Source organism: Sebastes fasciatus, chromosome 10 (assembly GCF_043250625.1).
Source record: "Sebastes fasciatus isolate fSebFas1 chromosome 10, fSebFas1.pri, whole genome shotgun sequence".
Taxonomy (NCBI): Eukaryota; Metazoa; Chordata; class Actinopteri; order Perciformes; family Sebastidae; genus Sebastes; species Sebastes fasciatus.
The window spans coordinates 11,964,322-11,984,624 of NC_133804.1; the positions used below are offsets into that span (position 1 = coordinate 11,964,322).

A 20,303-nucleotide genomic window follows, 5' to 3' on the forward strand; every position below is an offset into this window, starting at 1 on the left:
TGTCTTCCCTCTTTAGCGCGCTCCGTTCTTATTACGGGAGCATCTGGTCCATGATGATGATGTAAATGAATTTCGAACGAAGATTATTTTATACCCCGCCGAAATGAGCGGCGTTCACCTAGGGGAATGATTTCTTCTGTTTTTCTTATATCTTAATTCAAGCGCGCACGTTTTCCCTCCAGATTTTCAGGATTTGCATTCTCCCAGCGAGGATCCGTGCTGTCAGGTATTGTTAACTGTCGACATGCACTTTTTGCAACAGATAATTAGAGCTTAGGTTGTAGTAGCATCCACACCTCCATTGATTTGTAGAATCTCTTAGCGTCCCCTCCTCCTCCTCCTTCTCCTCCTCCATTCTCTCCTCCTTCCTCAGCCTCTCCCTTCCTTTCGGAGCAAAAAGCTCTACTCATCTGTTTTCTGTGTATGAATTTCCAGCCATGCATTAGTCTCCCTGACATGTTCAAGCGATGCTTTATTTAGCTTGTCGGATTCTGCAAATAAACGCAATCTCGTGGTTTATGGAAAAATGGATAAAAATTAGATTGTAAGGTATTGATCTGGATTGTGAGTAGTCGGTGGGGGTGTTGTGTGTATATATATGTGTGTGTGTGGTGGTGATGGTGGGGGGGTGGAGGGGGGTTGCTCTCATCTGTGTGAGGGTGGGGAGGGGGGTCGGGGGGGGGGGAGAAATGAAGCCGTAATTCAGGGCTATTGAACCCCCTGCCACTGGCGGCATCGATCGCAAGGCAGCGCTTATGAGATCACACCTGAGCACTGGAGACTGCAGAGGGGAGGGAAAGACTGGGGGGAGGGAGGGGGATGTGAGGAGGGAGAGGGTGGGAGACGAAGGAGTGGTAGAGTGAGAAGGAGAGGAGAGAAACAGAAGGTTGTGATATGATCAGCTCCTTACCCACTGTCTGAGGGCCTGTTAAGGTGTTAACATCAAGCCTCAGAGCCAATTACCTAACCCTGCAAGTACACTACCCACTCACCGCCCCCTCCACACACACACAGTGTTGTGACACAGGAGGAGAAGGAGACAGGGCTACTGGACACTTACTGTAGTTTCCCCTCCTCCTCCTCTCCTGTGTTTCCAGGACGACTCCACCGTGCTGACCTCTCAATTATCCCTCATCCCCCTCCCACCACCTCCTACTCTTTGCACCCCTCTTATTCCTCCCCTCCTAAAGCTCATACGTCCACCCTTGCCTCCCACCCCCCCCCACCTCACCCCTTCATACACACTCCCCCTGCGGCTCTGTGGGTTATTATAGTGAAATATGAAGCGGTGTGGATTCTAGGCTTCATGAAATTTCCATGAGCATTGATCTGATCTGATGTGGGTGATTGCTAGGTGAATCCCTCCAGTCCAGGGCTGTTGCTCATCTATTCATTTATTTATGGCAGTTATGTTTTACTGGCTTTGATTTGCTCTTCTGGAGAGCGACAGCTAAGGATTATAAATATACCTGTATAGGAGAGTGTGCTTTGAATCCTGGAGTGTACCGGCACAACACTCCTCTTTCGAGGCAGGAGAGTTTTTTTTTCTTTTCTTCCAGCACTAATTCCTGTTGTGAAATATGAGATATCGAGCATAGATATATAAGAGCATAAAACGCCAAGATAATCCCCAAAGAGACGCAGCCAGGTAGTTAGTGGAGCGCGTTGTCCCCCCCCCCCCCCCATATTCCTCCTCTGGTTTATGGTCCTTGAAAATGAGCAGAGACAATATCACTTCCTCTGTCAATTACCAAAATTGTCTCTTTATTTGTAATAGTGGGTATCTCTGTATGTCTTGGGGTTTTTGTGCTATTGTTCACTCGAGGCTCATTTGGCACATTGTGGAGAACTGATAAAAAATTCATCATAAAAACAAAAGCCTCTGAGACGAAAGAGGGGATGTTGTCGGAACAATCCCCTCCTCAGACTGCAGGGCCTAATCCAGGGCAAATCCTCCTTAAGGCTTTAGAGAGATCAGAGAATGGGGAAGTAATGTCAAATATTTGTCCTCAGAAATAATTCATACTTTATTTGTTGCATGTGATCATCTCATTGTTTTGGCTTATTTTATCAGCGGACCAGCTGGCCCGTAATGCGTGTCATTCTTCAGAAGTTGAGCCTGGCATCTCTACTTTTTCTCCTCCCCCCTCTGCGCTGTCTTTGCTTCCAGCTATTCACCTTTCCTTTCTCTCACTCTTATGGATTACTGGAACGGTCCGCTGGGAGTGCTGTCCAAATACGTTTGTGTTGCCAAAACAGAGCAACAACCGATTCCCTCCTTTGCTCTCTTTTTGGTTCGTGTGTGTGTGTGTGTTTGAGCGGGCGTTTCGGGAGGAGCCATGGTGAAGTCACTAGAGGTCCAGCAGGACAGCTTGTACTCATAGCCTCTAGGGGCCTTTTTTTCTGGGGGCCGCCTAGTCAGCCTGGCTGCTCAGATGTGAGGCGAGCAGGGCATCAGCCCTCGGGAAACGTCCAAGCTGCGACCCACGGGGGAAACAGACGGACGGCACAGACACATACAGGCAATCCTCACGCACAACGGCTCCTTTTGCTTTCACTTTTTTACAACACGTACATGCATGTTGAAGCCGCAAACTCTGATCGGGAGCAGCATCGTATAGCCCAGAAAAGTAGTCGTTATCCATGTATGTGCATTGACTCCCCAGGCAACTCACAAAGAGACACAAGGGGTGGAGGAGGGTAAAAGACAAGAGAAGAGAGAGAGAGGGAGAGAGTACATTAGGAATGAATTATGTGGAGAGAGCACTTATCCAACAATCCTCCTCTGAAGTGTTTGTACTATAAGCCTCAGATCTTCATTGTATTTATTCTAATGTTTAAATATTCATGGTAAATCTTCTCATATTCAATTACCGTAGCACGACCACAGCATGCCGAGAGAGTGCTTTCTCCCTGCTGCCTGGATGATCTGACTCTGTGTGTTTGTGTGTGCGTGTGAGTGTATGCGACTGTCTCTATATATGTGTGTGTGTGTGTGTGTTTAGCTTGTTCCCCGGAGCGATCAAGCCTTTGTTATATTGGAACCAGTCTCTGTAATTGCTTATATTAGTCGCTGATCAACGCAAGACCACAGGACACACACACACGCATGCACACAAACACACTTACACACACACTCTGCCTGATTCCTGACAGTCTTTTTATTAACCACCAAAGCAGGCGACAGAGAGAGATTCATTACATCACAGGCAAACAAAGACACACACCAGACTTAATAGAGAACACCCACATTTTTCAGCGTGTTTAGTTTAATGTTGAAATACTCGTGTGAAACCGCGCTTAATTCAGTCATTTCTGCCGTAGCAGAGAATCACTCGTTCCTCCGGCTGCATCTCGCAGTCGCTGTTGAACAGTAGGTGTTTTCATTATTAAGAATCAAGCATTAAAAGTTTTTTTTTTTGTCTCTCTTTCTGTCTCCGTGCTCAGCGCTGAACGAGCCAACCATAGACTACGGCTTCCAGAGGTTACAGAAGGTCATCCCCAGACACCCCGGAGACCAAGAGAGATTACCCAAGGTACAGTGCTTCCAATCCTCTCATGTGTCTGGGCTCATGCTGGTTGCCACATGCAATTATTTTATAGGGCTTCGTCTATATAACACTGGTACGTATTGACAACTTCTAGAGTTTCATAGCATGTATGGATGGCACAAGGGCAGCGTGACCTCACATACAGAGGAGTGCCTGTGTGCTATGGACAGTTAGGCTATACATGACACTACGCAGTATGCACATTAACATTTTATCATATGTTCATGGTCATTTTCTGCTCAAACAAACACTTTTTATTTGCGTAGCGCACGCACAAGCGACTCTATTCATCCTTCCACGGAGTATAAGGTCATTTAGACTGGCAAAGTGGGAGAGGAAAGGGAAGGATGGAGGGAGGAAAAGAGGGAGGAAAGGAGGTTGAGGGGAGAGAGAGAGAGAGAGGAAGAGAGAGGCAGAAGCAGGTTAGGTGATCCATCATAGCTGTCCAGTCTTACCTCCTGCTGGGTCAGTGGATCGAAGTCAACCCCGGGTGGACTTTATTACTTCCAGCACACACATACACACATAGAAATGCACACACACACACACACACTTCTCTGTGGCTGTACGTGCACACACACACACACACACACACACACACACACACTTGGTGTAGGGAAGTCACCACGAGGCAGAGATGGAGAGCCCAGGTAGATGCAGAAGGAAGATAGAGAAATCACTTGTCCTCGCCGCGTGTCATGTCTGGTGGATACAAGACTTGTCCTGGTGAGTTCTGGGTCTTTAGCCTATCAACCCCCTGTATCCCTCTAAATATCTTTGTATCCATCCATCTCTTCTCTCCTCTCCTCCTCTTCCTCCCTCGCTCCGCGGTGTCTCTTTCTCTTCCAAATGAACAGCGGTAGCTGGCAGGCCCGGTTGTTCATTTCGGCTCTATTGATTTGTGCCTTTATTGAGGTAATAACAGTTTGTTGACCGCGCTTCTCTCAACTGTTGGCCTCAATCATCAGAGAGAGGGGGGCATGCACTGGCAACTTCTTGTGCTACATTCATGGTCACCTTGGCAAACACCTCTTTGTTGTTCTCCTGTCAATTTTTAATCAAGGTGAAATTGATGAGGAATATAACGTATTCCCTTCTAGTGGCACCTTTTTTCGAGGGGATTCTTAATGAACCCACACACTGAGCGGGGAACAAGCTGCCAATGCCTGTTCTATCTCTGTATGTTGTGGTAATGATCCGGTGTCCGGCTGAAAGCAGCCCTCATACTGCGCTGTAGCTAATAGTCAGGCAGTCAGAGTGAGGAAGGAGCTCAGGCTCAGACCAGACTGCAGGGTGTTCAGCTAAGGCTGCGGCGGAGCTGGGGGTCTGGGGCCGGCTAATGAGTGACCGCCCTGCCAGACGAGGCCAGGCTCTGCTCTGGATCAGGTTCCCCTTCCTGTTGACGTCTCTGTGGGCCTGACTTTTACGGGAAGAGACCCTGCGCCCAGGAAATGGTCTCCCCTTACAGCGGCAGAGCTAGGGAGGCAGCGCGGCGCTAACCACATTTATCTGTTTATCAGAACGACTCTGGAGCGCTGCCTAATCGCGTTTAGCTACTGGACAGATCCCTTCGCTAACGAGAGACTGATAGGTACAGACAGGGCACAGGACCACGAGAGAGTGATTAATAGAGAGAATGGGAGAGGAGAAGAAGAAGAGAGTTTGGAGACGCAGGTGAAGAGAGAGATTAGAGATGGAGATGCACAGACAGACTGGAGGTCCTGAGGAGACTCATAGCTGGTGCAGAAAGAAGCAAAAAAAAAAAAAATTTTTTAGATGAAGTGAGGTTTCACGTGTCCTCCCTGAACACCGTTACACTCCAGCTGCGGATCTGTTTGTGTCCTAATGCCTCACACTTCCCTCATTTCCCCTCCTCCTCCCTCTCCTCCCCCTCCCTCTCTTCATCCATCCATCTACCTATCTAGCAATCCCTGGGAGGCATGGGGCGTCGAGGAAAAGCAGAGAGAAGGAAGCGAGGAGCGGTGCATACATACTAAAGAACCACTTACCTTCCTAGGGCCTCTACATCTCTCAATCACACCGAGCGGGCCTCCTCTCTGGTCTCCCCTCTTCCTCGTCTCTCCCCCCTCCTCCTCCCCCCTCTGCCTCCCCCAGATAGTGCTAGTAATGGGAGGTTAACACAGAGGCAGCGCTCCCATTATTGAGTGAATTTAGCACCTCGGACAGCGCTCTACAATCTTTATTGCTTTGCTGACCCTCTCGTCATGTCCTGGGCGTGCTCGACAGCCTCCACATGTGCGTGGCTGAGTGCGCGCCGTGTGTGTGTGTGTGATATGAGGTCTGATTGAAAGGCGGTGTGTCACGGAACAGAGAGCACACATGCTCCAGGGCTTGTTCACAGCGAGGGATACACTCAGGAGGGTATAGCGCACAGCGTGTGTGTGTGTGTGTGCGCGAGTGGAAAGAGAGAGGGAGGGTAGAGAAAGAAACGAGGGGAAGGTTGGAGGGGAGGGGGCTGCAATTTTCTGGTTGTCGCGCCTCCAGCATATATCCTGGCCCCGGCACATTAACTTTTAAAAAGGGTTTCGTAGGGCTGTAGGTGTCTACATCACACACACACATAACGAGTGCCTGGAGTCACACACTCATACACTCAGGTAGGGAGAAGAATAGAGACAGGGAGGAGAGGAGAGAAAGGAGGGTAAGCGGTAGAAAATGAGCGCGGAGAAAACGGCAAACACTACGCGAGGATAAATGTTTGATGTGGGAAATTCCACTCGGCGGTTTTCACCTGAGCAATGATGTTCTACATTTATCACACAAAGTGGATGCGGGGCTATTCACTTGGATCATTACCAGGGTTAATACGGGGCAGGAGACGGGTTGACGAGGGGACTTGTATAGCCGTCAACCTGATGATATGTTGTGTTAAATGAGATTGATGCGTGATCATGTGCAGCAGATTCATGATCCGGGCGGTGACAGTAGGGAGGAGAAGATGGCTGACTGATAGAGAGATATAGGCTCATGTTTTATTCACAGATAACAGTATCTTACCTCTGCTCTCCCAAACTGCCCCGGCTAGTAACAAAGTGCCAGGACAGGCCCATTTCTCTTCCTCTGTCTGTCTCCTTCCTCCCTCGCACTCTCTGTTCTGCATTCACAGCATAATGTAAGACGTGAAATGTAATAAAAGTGACTGAACTCTTTTGAGCCGTCTCACTCGTGATCAATCCCCTTCCTCTTTCTGCGCTTGATTGCAGGAGGTGATCTTAAAGAGAGCAGCAGACCTGGTGGAGGCCTTGTACGGGATGCCTCACAATAACCAGGTAAACACTCGCACAAAACGTCAATACCTTTTTTCCTCAAATGATGTTCGCGGTGTCGGACCACTCGCAGCATCAAAGGGCGGTGTCTCCGCTGGCACAGCAGCCCCCTGCTGTGTTCATGCGAGATCTGGGACCCACAAACGCACACATGGGGATGAGTTAGTGCTTTTATCAGCTAATGTGTTGAGGAGGAAAGGAGGAGATGTACAATGAGAACAAATGTAGAGGGAGGAGAGGAGAATAGGAAGAGAAGAGAAGCAGATGAAGAGCAGTGGGATTAAGACTGGGAGGAAGAGGCAGGCTAAAGATTTGATGAGTCTGTTAATGAGCCTTTCCTCCATTTACTGGAACCAATCCCACCACTCCCAGTGACCACTGATATGAAAAAAAAGCTCAGCCTACTAAAGCTGTGTCTCAATTAGGATACTTCTGTTAGCACACTTCCATGTAGGACACTGTGCACACTATGTACTTACTTGCATAGTGCGTGAATTTCGACTGGGTAGTGTTTTCTCGGTAGATCAGCTGGTGATAGTCAGCCACGGAAATCACGCCGTATCGGCTGTAATTCAATTCAGATGGATATATTAACCCAATAATGGTTTCTGTGTGACTACAGTATAGTGTTACTTAGTGAAGAAAACACATAAACTTGTAAAGTTCAGTGTTCGCTGTTTTTTCAAAACATTTGAATACAACATCCGGGTACTTAGAGTGTAGGGCTGTCCCGAATACCATTTTTTGGGTTTCGAAGCTTCGGTGAGAAATATTTGAAGGTATTCGAAGCTTCGTGGAGCAACGTGGTGCAGCAGACTGACATGTTCTTCTGTCTGAAGAAGGAAGGTTAAACGCGCTACAGCCGCCTCACAAGGGATGTTAGGCCTGTCCGGTGCTCATAGAGTAGGGCAATCTTGTAACAGGAGAGACTTCAGAGAGCAGGGCCAAAAGCACACTGGAGCACACAGATCAGAGTTTTTGACTCTGATGAAGACGCAGTTGGCGTCGAAACGTTAGTCTTTAATAAAGTTTACTGCCTTAAATCCGTGTTCTCCAGTGTGCTTTGGACCTGCTCTCTGAAGTCTCTCATGTTCTTCCGTCTGTCTGTCTCCATCTCCCCTGTTTCAGTGCCACTGCCGCACTACTGTACACACACCTCTACACCCAGCAAACAGCGATATCCATCTGAGAATAACTAATAATAATTCATGTTGAATATGAATAATGTTGTGGGATTAGTCCTTATTTCATGACCTATTTTGGGATTTATACATTATTATTACATACTACTAAAAAATTTTAAAAATAAGTATTCGAATACTGATTTGGAGGTTGAATACCATGGCAACGGTCGAAGCTTCAAAGCATTTGTGTCAGCCCTATTAGGGTGCACTGCATTTTGCATTACTTCTGTGTGAACGCACTTCTGCACTCAAAATAGTACGTGTAAATACGGAACTACGCAAATTGAGACAGCATAGGTTTACATGCACAATATCTCAAGTGGAGATCTAGCATTCTTGTGAGACCTTTAAAGCCTTCATCAAGTGCAGATCTTCTCTTTGTCTCCTCTCTCCTGTCTCTGTTGCTGACCAAAGCTCTTTTTTGTCTCTTCCTCATCGTCAGGAGATGATTCTGAAACGAGCAGCGGACATCGCAGAGGCCCTCTACACAACAGTGCCTCGGGGGCACAACCAGCTATCCGGCCTTGGCAGCAACTCCGTCCACGCCGGCATGATGTCCGTAAACTCCTTCAGCGGGTCAGAGGTGGCACAAACAGCCAATCAGGGTGAGCAACAGGAAACAATTAAAGTCTATTATCATGGGAAATGTGGTGGCAGTTTATTTATTTTCTTGGTTTCTTTGTTGAAAGAGGGATGGATAGTAAAGATGAGTAGTGCGATAGGGAGATTTTATTTTTCTTGTGGGAAATTCAGAGAGGTTGATTTAAGAGCGCGGAGCAAATAGGGAAGATTCTGAAAAAAAAGGAGGACAGGAGGAGGAGGAGGCAGTAAGAAACGGGGGAAAAACTTGAGACGAGGAAAAGAACGAAGGTGAGAGAGTGAAGAATGGAGAAATAGAGAGCCATGGATGGAGTGCGATGGAGAAATATGAGTGGGTCCTAGGGGTGTGTATATTAGACTGGGGTCGGCCCCTGTCTGACAGAGAGAGATGTGGGTGCAGTCAGCGGTGATTCATCACGTGTATCAGGGGAAGGAGAGCAGAGCGGATGGACCAGCCTCTGGATACATCTCAAAACTTCCAATGAGCTTCCTCTGTCCTTCATCTTCATCTGGAAACATGCTCAGATGTGAGGAAAACAACAGATATCAGCTGCGAGACTTCTGGCCTATACAGTTTCTAACAGATGAGGAATGGGAATTGGTGGTACCTAATTATCAAGAAGGAGGCTACTACAGCAGCCCGCGTTGCACTAGAGAGCAGAAATTCCTGATGTTCAATTCCAGCTGTTCTTTCTTTTTTTTTCTCCAGTGTCAGCGCATTGGACCTGGGATGTATATTTATAGTCTCTTTTCCATCTTGTCCTCTTTCTGTTCTCTGCCCCTGTAAAGCGTAAAGGAGAGAAAGGTCCTGTCAGAAATACTGGCTTCATTCTTTATAAATTACAGGAGAGCTGCCGAGGCCTTTTAGTGTTAATTGCCTTATCAATATATCTAATTTTGGAGTGGAGCCAGTGAGGTTAAAGGCCTCTTGTTTTAGTAGTTGGATTGCAGCTAGTTCCCTCTCATATCACTCTTCTCTCCGCTCTCTTCATTGCTTTCTCGCTCTGCCATATGCTGTCTAAGAGTTTTCGCGAATTTCTTTTGGCTTATGCCGCTACGTCCATTAGCCGTGTAGGGAAAAAGAGCACTTGGCAGCGTTGCATGTTCTCGTTTTGTTTTGTCTGCCATCTGCTATACCCCTAACGCCTATTCTCTCTCTCTCCGTCTCCCTCTCTTTTTCCCCCCGTCCGTAGGTTTCAATAGGAATACAAGCAGTGTGTCCCCTCATGGTTATGTCCCCAGCTCAACTCCCCAGCAGAGTGGCTACAGCTCTGTCTCCACTAGCATGAATGGCTACGCTAACTCTGGCATGGCAACCTTGGGCACCTCGCCCAACTTCCTCAATGGATCCGCAGGCAACTCGCCCTATGCTAGTGAGTAAACACACCACATCCTAGACGTGAAATCAAGAGGGGATGACAAAAATCGAGGCACGGAAAGGGAAAAGAATGAGCCTTTTGAACATAAAAGTATTCGACAGGAAGTGCGAAAGGAGGGGTGGAGATAAGGAGTGACACACAAGGGGAAAGTCGTGCAGTTCAGCTGGCTCATCTGTTTCTTTAAGAACAGACTCAAACGCAAATCCCCACTTTATTGGCCAGGGGAGCATATCACCTAGCACCCCCCCGCCCACCCCGACACACACCCCCCCCACCACCACCTCTGCTCACACACACATTCACCCTCTACATTAAAGACCCTTGATTAAATCAATAAACTAATTGCTAGAGAAGCAATTCCATTTCAGCTCTTTGATTCCTGGGTGTTAACAAGTATTTTAACAGGCTCATCGGCCCCACACAGACACTTTCAATCAATGGCCCCTCGGCCTGCCTTTGTAGGTCCAATTTTCATTAATTGATTAGTTAGGCCCCTTCATAAATGGATTATGACTTTATTGCGAGGATTTGTCAGGAAGAGCCATAAAAGCTAAGTGTTGGATAATAACAACAATAAAGGCAGAAGCAGATATCAGAGGGCAGGTGAAATACGACTCGCCTGATTGTAAAATCACTGAGGGGGAAAATGCTCTTAGTGTATTAGCAGACAAAAGACAAACCCAGGAGGATGGATGGGATGATGTCAGGGGGAGACAGGATTTGGGTTGTGAAGATAACCTGTGGGTCATTTTTGTCTGTGGATGAGTCTCACGCCAAAATCCAGCTAACAGTTATCTTGTATAAAGCCTAAATGTCAAAAATTTCAGCTTGAATCTTTTTTTTTCAAAATACTCATGTTGCTATCGTCACAAAATTTTACCCAGAGCTCCATTGATGATGTGGATCTAAGGCTAAGAATTTCACAAATGTAAAGCTTTGAAGCTAGGGTTGGTAATGTTGAGAAACCAGCAAGCATAAACTAGATTGTAAAAATCAGCAGCACTAGCTCCAAAAGTCCCTTAATCTAGCAAGAAAGTCAGCATCACTGAGAGTCCGTCCCTTCAGGTCTACCTCCAAAGCCACTCCCCCAAAATTATCATTACGAACGTAAACAACAAACATGGCTGTTGTTGGTACTCACAGCTATCAAGCTAGCAGCTTGTAGAAGAATCCGGTGACGCGTAATGATACACGAGTGCACGCAGAAAGAAAGGCAGGTAGCCTGTCCAATCTTTACATTCGCCCGAATGAAATGATTGGACGAGCTTATTACAGTCCTGTGACAGCCACAGATACCAGATTATTTTTGTTTTTTGCCAGAGCATTTGATTTATTGATTGCTGTTGGGATGTAATGAGAATTTCGACAAATATAACAAAAAAAATTGTTTTTGAAGTAGATTACCAACCCTAGCTTTAAGGCCTGGTTGCACCAGCATTTTGAGAAAAATAAAAGCAACATTTTGCTGAGAAATTGATTAGTGGAATTCAACTTTTGGGGAACTTTAACCCTCGCCAACTAGCCGTGTGAGAAGCCACCAAGCTTCTAGATCCACACATTTTGCAAAGGTGCAGATTAATTTCACTGTTCCACTTTCTGGTGTGAACAGGCATTTAGGATTTATTTTATGACACTGATTATGAGGCAGGACAGCAGTGAAAACACAAAGAAGCAGTGATCATTGTTAAGCAGATGTTATCTGCTCATGTGTTGGATTTTTGCTCTGGCTCTTCATTGAAATCTCTTGCATGTGATGAAGGTGGTCTGGGAGAGTCTTGTTTGCCCTGAGAACACATTATGGGTGCAGCACCCCGAGTTAGCAAGGAGAATGTTTATCACGCCATTGCACCCCTTGAGCAACACGATGAGTCATCAAAACAGACTGATCAGACGGGGGAAAAAAAGCTTTGGGCAGTTTTTGCTGGAAGTTTCCAACTAAACACATTTTTGTCTTAGCTATGGAATATCTCTTTGCCAGGTGGTTGATTAACAAAAACAAAAAAGTCTGAGCCAGTTGATCTGAGTCCAAAATATCATCTCCCCCCCCCCCCTCCACCATCATCCATTGACCAGTCCCTTTCTGTTCGTCCCGCCTGCCTGTCCTCTGCCCTCGGCCCTCTCTCTAACCTTGTCTGTCCCCTCTCCATCTTCATCCTTCCTCCCTGTCCGTCTTCCCTGACATGCTCCCTATGACCCCCCTTAACCCCGCTGTCCTACCCGTCTCTCTTCTCTCAGTCGTCCCGTCAAGCCCCACCATGGCCTCGTCGACCAGCCTGCCCTCCAACTGCAGCAGCTCCTCCGGCATCTTCTCCTTCTCCCCCGCCAACATGGTGTCCGCCGCCGTCAAGCAGAAGAGCGCCTTTGCCCCCGTCGTGCGACCCCAGAACTCCCCTCCGCCCACGTGCACCAGCGGTAATGGTAACAGCCTGCAAGGTAAGCTGTTGGAACAGGTCGCCACCTAGCACAATTAATTCAGTTTTTATGTGTATGCCTCTTCATCGAGCTTTAATCCTGCTCTTCTTCACCTCCTTATGTTAACAATTTACTCCCACTTCTTCCTCCAATTTTCCTTTTCTTCCTCCTCCTCACTCCCTGTTTTTCCTTTCTTTACCCTCCTTAAAACCCGTCCACTTTCCTTCCTCACTGTAGATCAGTCTTTTGTGGACTCTAGCAAGTACTCATCAAACAACTCTCTGCAGGGCCTGGCCTTCTCCTGAAGTACGTTAATTTTCTCCTTTCTCCGTTTCTTTTCCATCCCACACCGCTCATTTGCACCACCAGCTCATCCTGCCCTGCCCTTCCTTCTCTTTTCTGTTTTTATTTGTCACTCTTGACTCGTCAGAGAGACACCGCGCCACGCCACATGTGTTCCATTTCCTGTTTTCACTTCCTGCTTCCTGCCTGTGCTCCGGTGGGTGTCTCTGTAGTGTGTGTGTGTGTGTGTGTGTGTTGGGGGGGGTGGGGGGGGTTGTTATGCCACCGCGGGTCATTCTGTTCTCTCATTTCCATCGAATGCAGCGCGGGGTCTGTTCGTCTAGGCAGGATGTTGTATGGTGTTGAGATCCTGAGAGAGAGAAATGATGGATGGGAATCTTTATCAGAGCCCCGAGCTAAGCACTTCCTCACTTCCTCTGTCGGCGTTGATGAGCACTGACCACGGTGACCCAAAGGGCCATTGGCCACCGCGCGCCGATCACACTGACACACGCACGCACACACACACACACACCATTCTGTTAATCCCAACAAGCCGGAGACACTTAGGAAATAACCAGGGAATTAGTGGATTGAAGAGAGAGGGGAATCAATAGGGAGCCAATATGTTATATGAAAAATTCCTCCCTGTGATGGCTTCTGTGTAAAAGGGGGCGGGGGGGAGGGAAAGGAGGTGGGAGCGAGGAGGTGAAAATGTCGGAGCTAGTGGAAGGCAGAGCACGATATAGAAATGTGAATAAAGCTTCCATTTCCATGTTCAAGTGCCGAGCGTAATTTCGTCACCTCTGTCATCCCACGTCACTCCTCTTTCTCTCCCGTGTTTGAGTTGTGCTCCGTGATGCACAATGAGCTTACACAACGTAACTGCTCACAATTAACAGTGGCAGCTCTCGCATGGAGCTATTCGGAAAGCCCGTGAAAAGTTGTTGGCGCGCGCCAAGTTAGCGGCGCGGCGGAGAAAAATGTTTTGATTTTCGGGGGCCTTCGGAATGAAGAGATAATGAGGGAGAGTCGTCTTTGTTCGCCAGATGCTGGAGCACATTTCTGTTATGTGATGACAGATGAAACCCAGCAATCACATGACTGACCTCTCTCGCTTTTTCTTTCTTTCTTTCTTTCTTTCTTTACCCCCCTCTCCCACCCCTCCACCATTTTTCCTCCCCCTCTTTTCCCACAAAGCAGCGATTCCCGGGATGATCGTTCCACCCATGTAGAGGATCTGGGATAGCTGGAGATTTGGGAATGTTGAGAGGGGAAAAGACACCAGTAGCAGAGTCTGGCGAGTCTCTGTTGTGCTCCGGAGCTGAACTGAAGGAAGTCTAAGATAAGACGCGGGACTCTGTTAAACTCAGGCCTTTCCATTGGGATTTCATCTGAAGGGATAAGGGGAGGAGAGAAAAAAAAGGAACAATACGAACCTTTGTGATGTTATTTCCCTCTTGGTTGAATTAGCGTAGCTTCTCTGACACCGCGTTGGATGGAGTGTTGGATAGTTTTACCCACAGTGTGACACTGACCTCATGAAGAGAGCATTTATTTATCTTTATGTTTATGCCTGTAAGGTTTGGGTTTGATTACTGGAGGCCCCCACGCCGTCTCGCAATCCATAACTCGCACAAACAACAGTGAAGTGTTGGTTTGGCCATGAAGTTTACGTAACCTCTGTCACAATAGAGGATCTTTAGCTCAGAGCTGCTTACTAAAACCACATAACAACACCGGCCAAATGGAACAAAGGTCAAGAACACAAAAAAAAACAAAGAAATACAGAAAATCAACCCTCAACTTTGCTGCTAATTATCCCGTAAATCTAAAAAAAACAGCATAACAAAATCGCCCTATGCTAATTCAACATCAGAAAACATCTCTCCCCCCCCCCCCCCCCCCCCCCCCCCCCCCGTTTGGTTTGTTTGTTTCATTTTAATAAAACTGTGAGGATTGAGCTGTTTGCAATATGCTTTTCTGCTTTGTCATGTGAAGAAAAGGTGATGATTTTAGCCAAAATTGACATCTCGTTGGAGATTTTAGCGACGACTTGAAAAGCCCGAGGATGTGTGCGTCCAGCCAGCACTGTACTGAAGGAGTCTAGCGAATATCAAATTAGAATAAATGCGTGATATATGTGATATATTTTTGTATATAAAAAAAAAAGTTTTTCAGTTGTTTTCTTTTCTTTTCGCGATAGCTATAGTTTGAAATGTAAACATTTAAATGTCTTAAGGCAGCTTCTCAGTACAGAAGATAGATTTCCTGTGTGTTGTCAATATCTCATCCGCTAAACATGACAAACATGGATTTGGATACAAAAAGGGGATCCTGTAAAATATCCTATAAATAATGTATTTATCCCTTGGATTTGTACATTGCCTCTCACCCCCCGTTTAGTTGTGTTGTGTAAGTTTAATACAGTAAGTGAACATATTTCACGTTTGTGTTTTGTTTCATTATTTACTGTTGTCTCTCACTATTTAAATGTGACTTTTTTTATCTTTTTTTTGTTTTGTATGTTGATTGGTATACCATGCTTTAATTTGTTGATTCAAAAAACATGCCATTGTCTATTTTTGTATTATTTGTAAGTTAATAAAACAGTTTTTTTTCCTTATGAAAATGTTTATTGTATGGCAAAAAAAGTAGCATCTTATTCAGAGTATTTGGTTGAAGTAGATTTTTTAAGAATATATACACACATTAATATATACTGTAAATCTATATCTTTTTGTTTGAGGCTTTCAGATTGATACTGTTCTTGAACTGATAATATGCATGGGTTCTTCTCTTGAGTGACACTTTCTTTTTTTGTGTGTGTGTGTGTGTGGAAACCAAGAGAACTAAGAAATTGCTCTGTGTTGTTTCTTTCTTTTGAGTTCCTCTTTTTCCCCCCTCTGTTCTTTCTTTTCCTATGTTATTTATGCCTGCTTACATACTGTATCTATATACTCTTTCTTTTTGTTTCTGTCACTGTAATCTTTACCAGCAGTCTAGATGCCTTAACAATGCAAACCCATTCTTCATTCAATCACGTGTACAGTTTTTCTACCCTCACCACAATTGTCTATTGCCACAGAGGAATTCATGGGAACTTGGGGACAAAGCACAAACCCGCTGTGTTTGGTGGTGAAGCCAGACTAGAATACAAAGAGCCATAATTCAACAATCACACACACCCCGATGTACTATAATACTACAGCAATGGCACGCTTTGAAGGACGCTGAGAGGTCTGTCCCAGCTGTGCTCATTGCACTTTAGTATTCACAGAAACTCTTATTTTGTAGCGATTATGTAGCTTTTTTTCCGGTTAGTGACATAAGTTCAAGCATGTTAGTGATATTTCTCATTAACCACAGGATCACAACAGTATGAGCTGTTTTAATTGTAGTACAAAGGGGCGCACAGTGAAGACGAGCACCGTCACAGCACAATTTTCGGTCTGACTCCGGTATCTGATCCCCACGCAGTCCTCCTCTCCGTGTATCAGCCTTTTGGACATTACAGCTTCATTACAAGCTAAACAGAACAAGCGAGGAAGCATGAAAAGGGAGCTCCAATTGGCCTCTCAGCCATTTCTGTAGTCTTTTCTTTGTGTCTGCCGTGTGTCTTCAAGCTGTTGCTGGACAGAGAATAGGGCTTTTCTCTCTGCTTTTCTTTTCTAGAGCCTGGTTTTGTTAAGTGGCTAGAAAGGAGCGTTTTAACGGAGGCGCCTGCTGACAGACGAGTGTTTTTCAGGCACTTGTGTGTGTGCGCGCCGATCGGGGGGCCGGGGCGGGGAGGGGGGGGGCAGCGCCATATCTGTTTCAAATGAACTACAGAGGTCTGTTGTCATACAATGGCTTCTTTGTACGCAAAGTTCCATCCTGATTATGAATATTGGTAATGGGTGACAAAGTTTTGTATTTAGGTAACAAACAAACAAAAAAGATGCAAACCAAATAGCTGGTGTCTATTTTTCCCTCTGTTTTGTCTCTGACTGCAAATACACTGAACAGCTCTATGATATAAGGGAAGAAAAAAAATTCTACTGTATAGATTGTTATTGTTTTTGATGAAAATTGAGCTGTAAGATAACTTTTGGACTCTCACAATGTTGAATTAAAGTTACCTCTTGTCTGTGACTTTGTCAGTTGTCATTTTTTTATTTTGGAACGCGCCACGTTTCCGATTTCCACGATCACAAAACATGAAAGAAGGTTTTTTTAGTGACTTAAAGCTGCAGTGGGTAGAAATGGAGCAAATATGATTAAAAAAAAAGCTATTTTTATAAAACGGTCACTATATCCTGACAGTAGTGCATGAGACTGGTAATCTGAAAAAAAAACATGTGTCTTCCGGTGCTCCTAATGGCATCAGCAAGATTTCACAGACCGCAGGAAAACAACCAATCAGAGCCGAGCTGGAGCCTTGCCGTATCTGAGCAGCTGTCAATCACAATCATGGTCAAACTAGGCAGCGCTGATCAAATATGAATCAATATTCTGTTACTTTAAGGCCTTTTTCTCGCCTCAAATGTTAACAGAAACATCTTGTAGTGTACTGTTTAGCTGTAAAATGAGAACGTTTTTGACCCGACCGCCATGTTGAGATCTGTTGAGGAAATACCAAGCACTGCCCACCAGCCGGAGCATAGCCAATAGGAACTCTCTCTCTGAAATGACCCGTGATTGGCCAAAGTCTCCCGTCACGTTCTCGACTTTCTAAAGCCTGAAAACAGAGCCATGAGGCAGAAGTCGAGTTTTCTCTCAGAACACTTGAATTGAAATATACCGAGAGGTTATTATGGAATTTTTGCCCAATGATGCCCAAAACGTTCTGCCTACTGCAGGATTAATTCTCTTTTTTGATGAAAACATCATCTCTAAATAGCTGACAGGCGGTTACCAGAGGAGGAGTGGCTACCTCTAATTCCACAGGTCAGAACCCAGCCTGCCTCCCCTCCCCCCCCGCTAGGCTCCTTCCTCTAATGAATCTAATTCATTAATGCATTACTGATGGCATGGTGAACATGGTTAGCCTGACAAGTTTCCTCCTAAACATATTAGTTAATGATGATTCCAAGGTTATTAATTGCGAAACGCACCAGCCCACCATAATTGAGTCATCATTTGCATACCCGGTCATCAGCAGAAAATTAATTTATTTTTTATTTTTTGCATATCTAATTTAGGGGCCCGCGATTGGATTAGCTCGTGGAAACAGCGGATCCCGGGATTCTGCTGACCTCAAAGGGTCTCCACGGTAACTGGAGGCTTCCGCAACGCCAAAGGGAGGGGGGTGGGTGAGACGACCTGGAAGTACTGATGAAATGAGGACTCGTAAACACACTGTGTTTGCCTCCTTAATTGCCCCAAAGCTTTGTAACTGCACAGGGCTTTTTTTCCCCTCCCATATATATAGCTAATAACAGAGTTGATAGTTTGCTGACAAACAGTAAAGTGGGTTGTAGTGTGCACGGTTTAGCGGTAAGAGGTGGGATATTGAATTATGGAGGGTTACACACTCAGTGCTGGGGGGAAATGAGGCCTGGAGCCTAATGTTTTTGATTAGCGAGCCGAGCACCGCTGCCATGTTGCTGCACCGCGCGGCGGCTCCAGGGATTCCACTTCCCCCAAAATGCAGCTTGGCAGTGCAACACACACATAAATCATAAATACACATAGACAAAAGGTGAACCCATTTTGCTCTTTATTTCCAGCAGCTTTGCAGGCCCCGGATAGACTGGTCAGTGTGGGAGGAGGACAATAGGAGTGGGAGGCCGAGGGCAGCGCGGAGTCGGCAGACCTCAGCCCTCTGGAGACATAACATTAAGACACTATTCCTGGAGAACTGGGGCCTGCGCTCCTCTGGATACACATCAAGAGAGGTGCTGTTCAGGAGCTTCTGTGCTACTGGTATCCTAATGAAATATATTAATGCACATATTCCTCCTCACCATCACCTCCTCCTCCTCCTCCTTTTTCTCATTCTCCTCCTTGCATGGACACATGAAGGGAGGAAGAGCGGAGAGAGGCGTGTTTGAAAGAAAAACAGGAGTCCCCATGGGGATCCCGGATAAAGAAAGGAAAGGAGAGAAATGGAGAGGAGAGAGGAGTGGAGAGGAGGAGGAGGATGAGGGGGGGTTTCAGAATGGAGACAGACCTAGACAGTGAGCAAAAGACAGAAAGGAGAGGAGGGATGAATATTAATAATATTCCATGTTGGAAAAATAGTCACAATGGACATTATAGAGAGATGAAGAGGCAAGAAAGTTTGTGTGTTTGCAGGTGCACACTTTCTGCATCCGTGTATATGCAACACGCCTGCCAGTAAGACAGAGCATATTCGAGCATGTGCGCTCACATTCAGGTTCTGGAGGAGGGTGTGTGGTCGTTTCCCACAGTAATTATCCCCGACGACTGTGGGTGTCTGTGTATGATCTGTGTGGTACCTGTCAGAGGAAGCCCCGTGCTTTATATTCCCTGTAATTGCTGCTGCTAATTTACTGTGCGTTGGCCTAATGAGCAGGGAGGTGAGGGGCTGGGGTATGTAATGGATGTTAGAGAGATAGCGATAGAGAGATGGATTTCACCACTGCCGGCAGAGATAGAGAGAGAGAGGAGGGGAGGCGAACTGTGTGTGTTAAGCAAGCATGTAGAACACTTATCTTTATTGTTCTACTAAAATGAAAAAAAAACCACAAAAGATAAGCTATTTGCCCCCCCCTTTCCTCCTACTTCCTCCCCCTCCATCCTCCCCTCAGCTGACAGTACAGTGGCGACATTAGCTTTTTGTTATGCTGATTAACGATAAAAGCAAATCCATAAATAATATAGATTATTTATTCCATTTATTCACATGCTAATTAGAGCTGGAAGCAGCAGAAATGGCCCTTTTTTCCCCCCGCCTCATGCAGCCAGATAGACCAACTGACATTCACACAGTCACATATTAATGTCATTCACACTTTGAAGCACCAATGTGTGTCTTGTGATGGGGACACGTCCACCCTTCATTTCTCCCTAATGAGGTCACGATAGAGGCCAGTGGTTTTCCCCACACACACACACACACACGCCTCTGCCTTTACTCCTGACGAGCGCTGGATTGACAGGGGTCGCCTTTGATTGATGCACCGCGCTTCTTCCACATGTTCTACAGCTCAGTCATTTAATTATGTTTCCTAAGCATCATTAAGTACCATTACATTCGATCATATTCTAATGAGAGAGGTGGCCAGTCGCAGGACAAAGCTAATTGGTGATTAATGTTGTGTATCAGTGAGAGACAATGCAAGATTGGCCGTTTAATGACACAACACTGTATTTAAGTGCTGAATATGTAAAAAAAAAACACACCAAACCAGAGGGGGGGAATTAGAGGAGCTGTGATTGAAATATTGGCTCTTAAAGGTCTAATCTCTCTTGGCCTCTCACACACACACACACACACTTCCTGCATTATTCTGAATTGTTCACCTCTTAGCTGCGTTACACACACTTACTCAGATAATGGTGGAGAGCGTCTCCGCAGGCATAACTCACCTGCTCCTCGAGATTAACCGCTAACTCGGTATTGATGCACTGCTTCACAGGTACATAGGAGTGCACACACAC

At 46.0% G+C, this 20,303-nt stretch overlaps 1 protein-coding gene and 1 long non-coding RNA gene across 7 annotated transcripts in view; one reads left to right on the forward strand and one right to left on the reverse strand.

Moving 5' to 3' along the window:
• Positions 1-16,835, forward strand: part of LOC141775122 (transcription factor COE1-like) — a 70,237-nt gene extending 53,402 nt beyond the window's left edge. For 2 of the 6 annotated variants that reach the window (XM_074648173.1, XM_074648168.1), the window contains exons 11-17: positions 3,448-3,536; positions 6,776-6,841; positions 8,465-8,627; positions 9,816-9,995; positions 12,237-12,434; positions 12,651-12,719; positions 13,899-16,834. In XM_074648173.1, coding sequence (XP_074504274.1) covers positions 3,448-3,536; positions 6,776-6,841; positions 8,465-8,627; positions 9,816-9,995; positions 12,237-12,434; positions 12,651-12,718 — 764 coding nt within the window. In that variant the 3' untranslated portion in view covers position 12,719; positions 13,899-16,834. Of the gene's footprint in view, positions 1-3,447; positions 3,537-6,775; positions 6,842-8,464; positions 8,628-9,815; positions 9,996-12,236; positions 12,435-12,650; positions 12,720-13,895 lie in introns of all 6 variants that reach the window. The other 4 variants (XM_074648167.1, XM_074648170.1, XM_074648169.1 and 1 more) reach the window with 4 other exon arrangements.
• On the reverse strand, positions 9,052-12,344 carry LOC141775125 (uncharacterized). Its single transcript, XR_012595555.1, has 3 exons — positions 12,219-12,344; positions 9,231-9,403; positions 9,052-9,142 (listed from the first exon to the last, which is right to left on the reverse strand). It is a non-coding gene; the product is annotated as an uncharacterized LOC141775125 (long non-coding RNA).
• Positions 16,836-20,303: the final 3,468 nt, after the last annotated feature.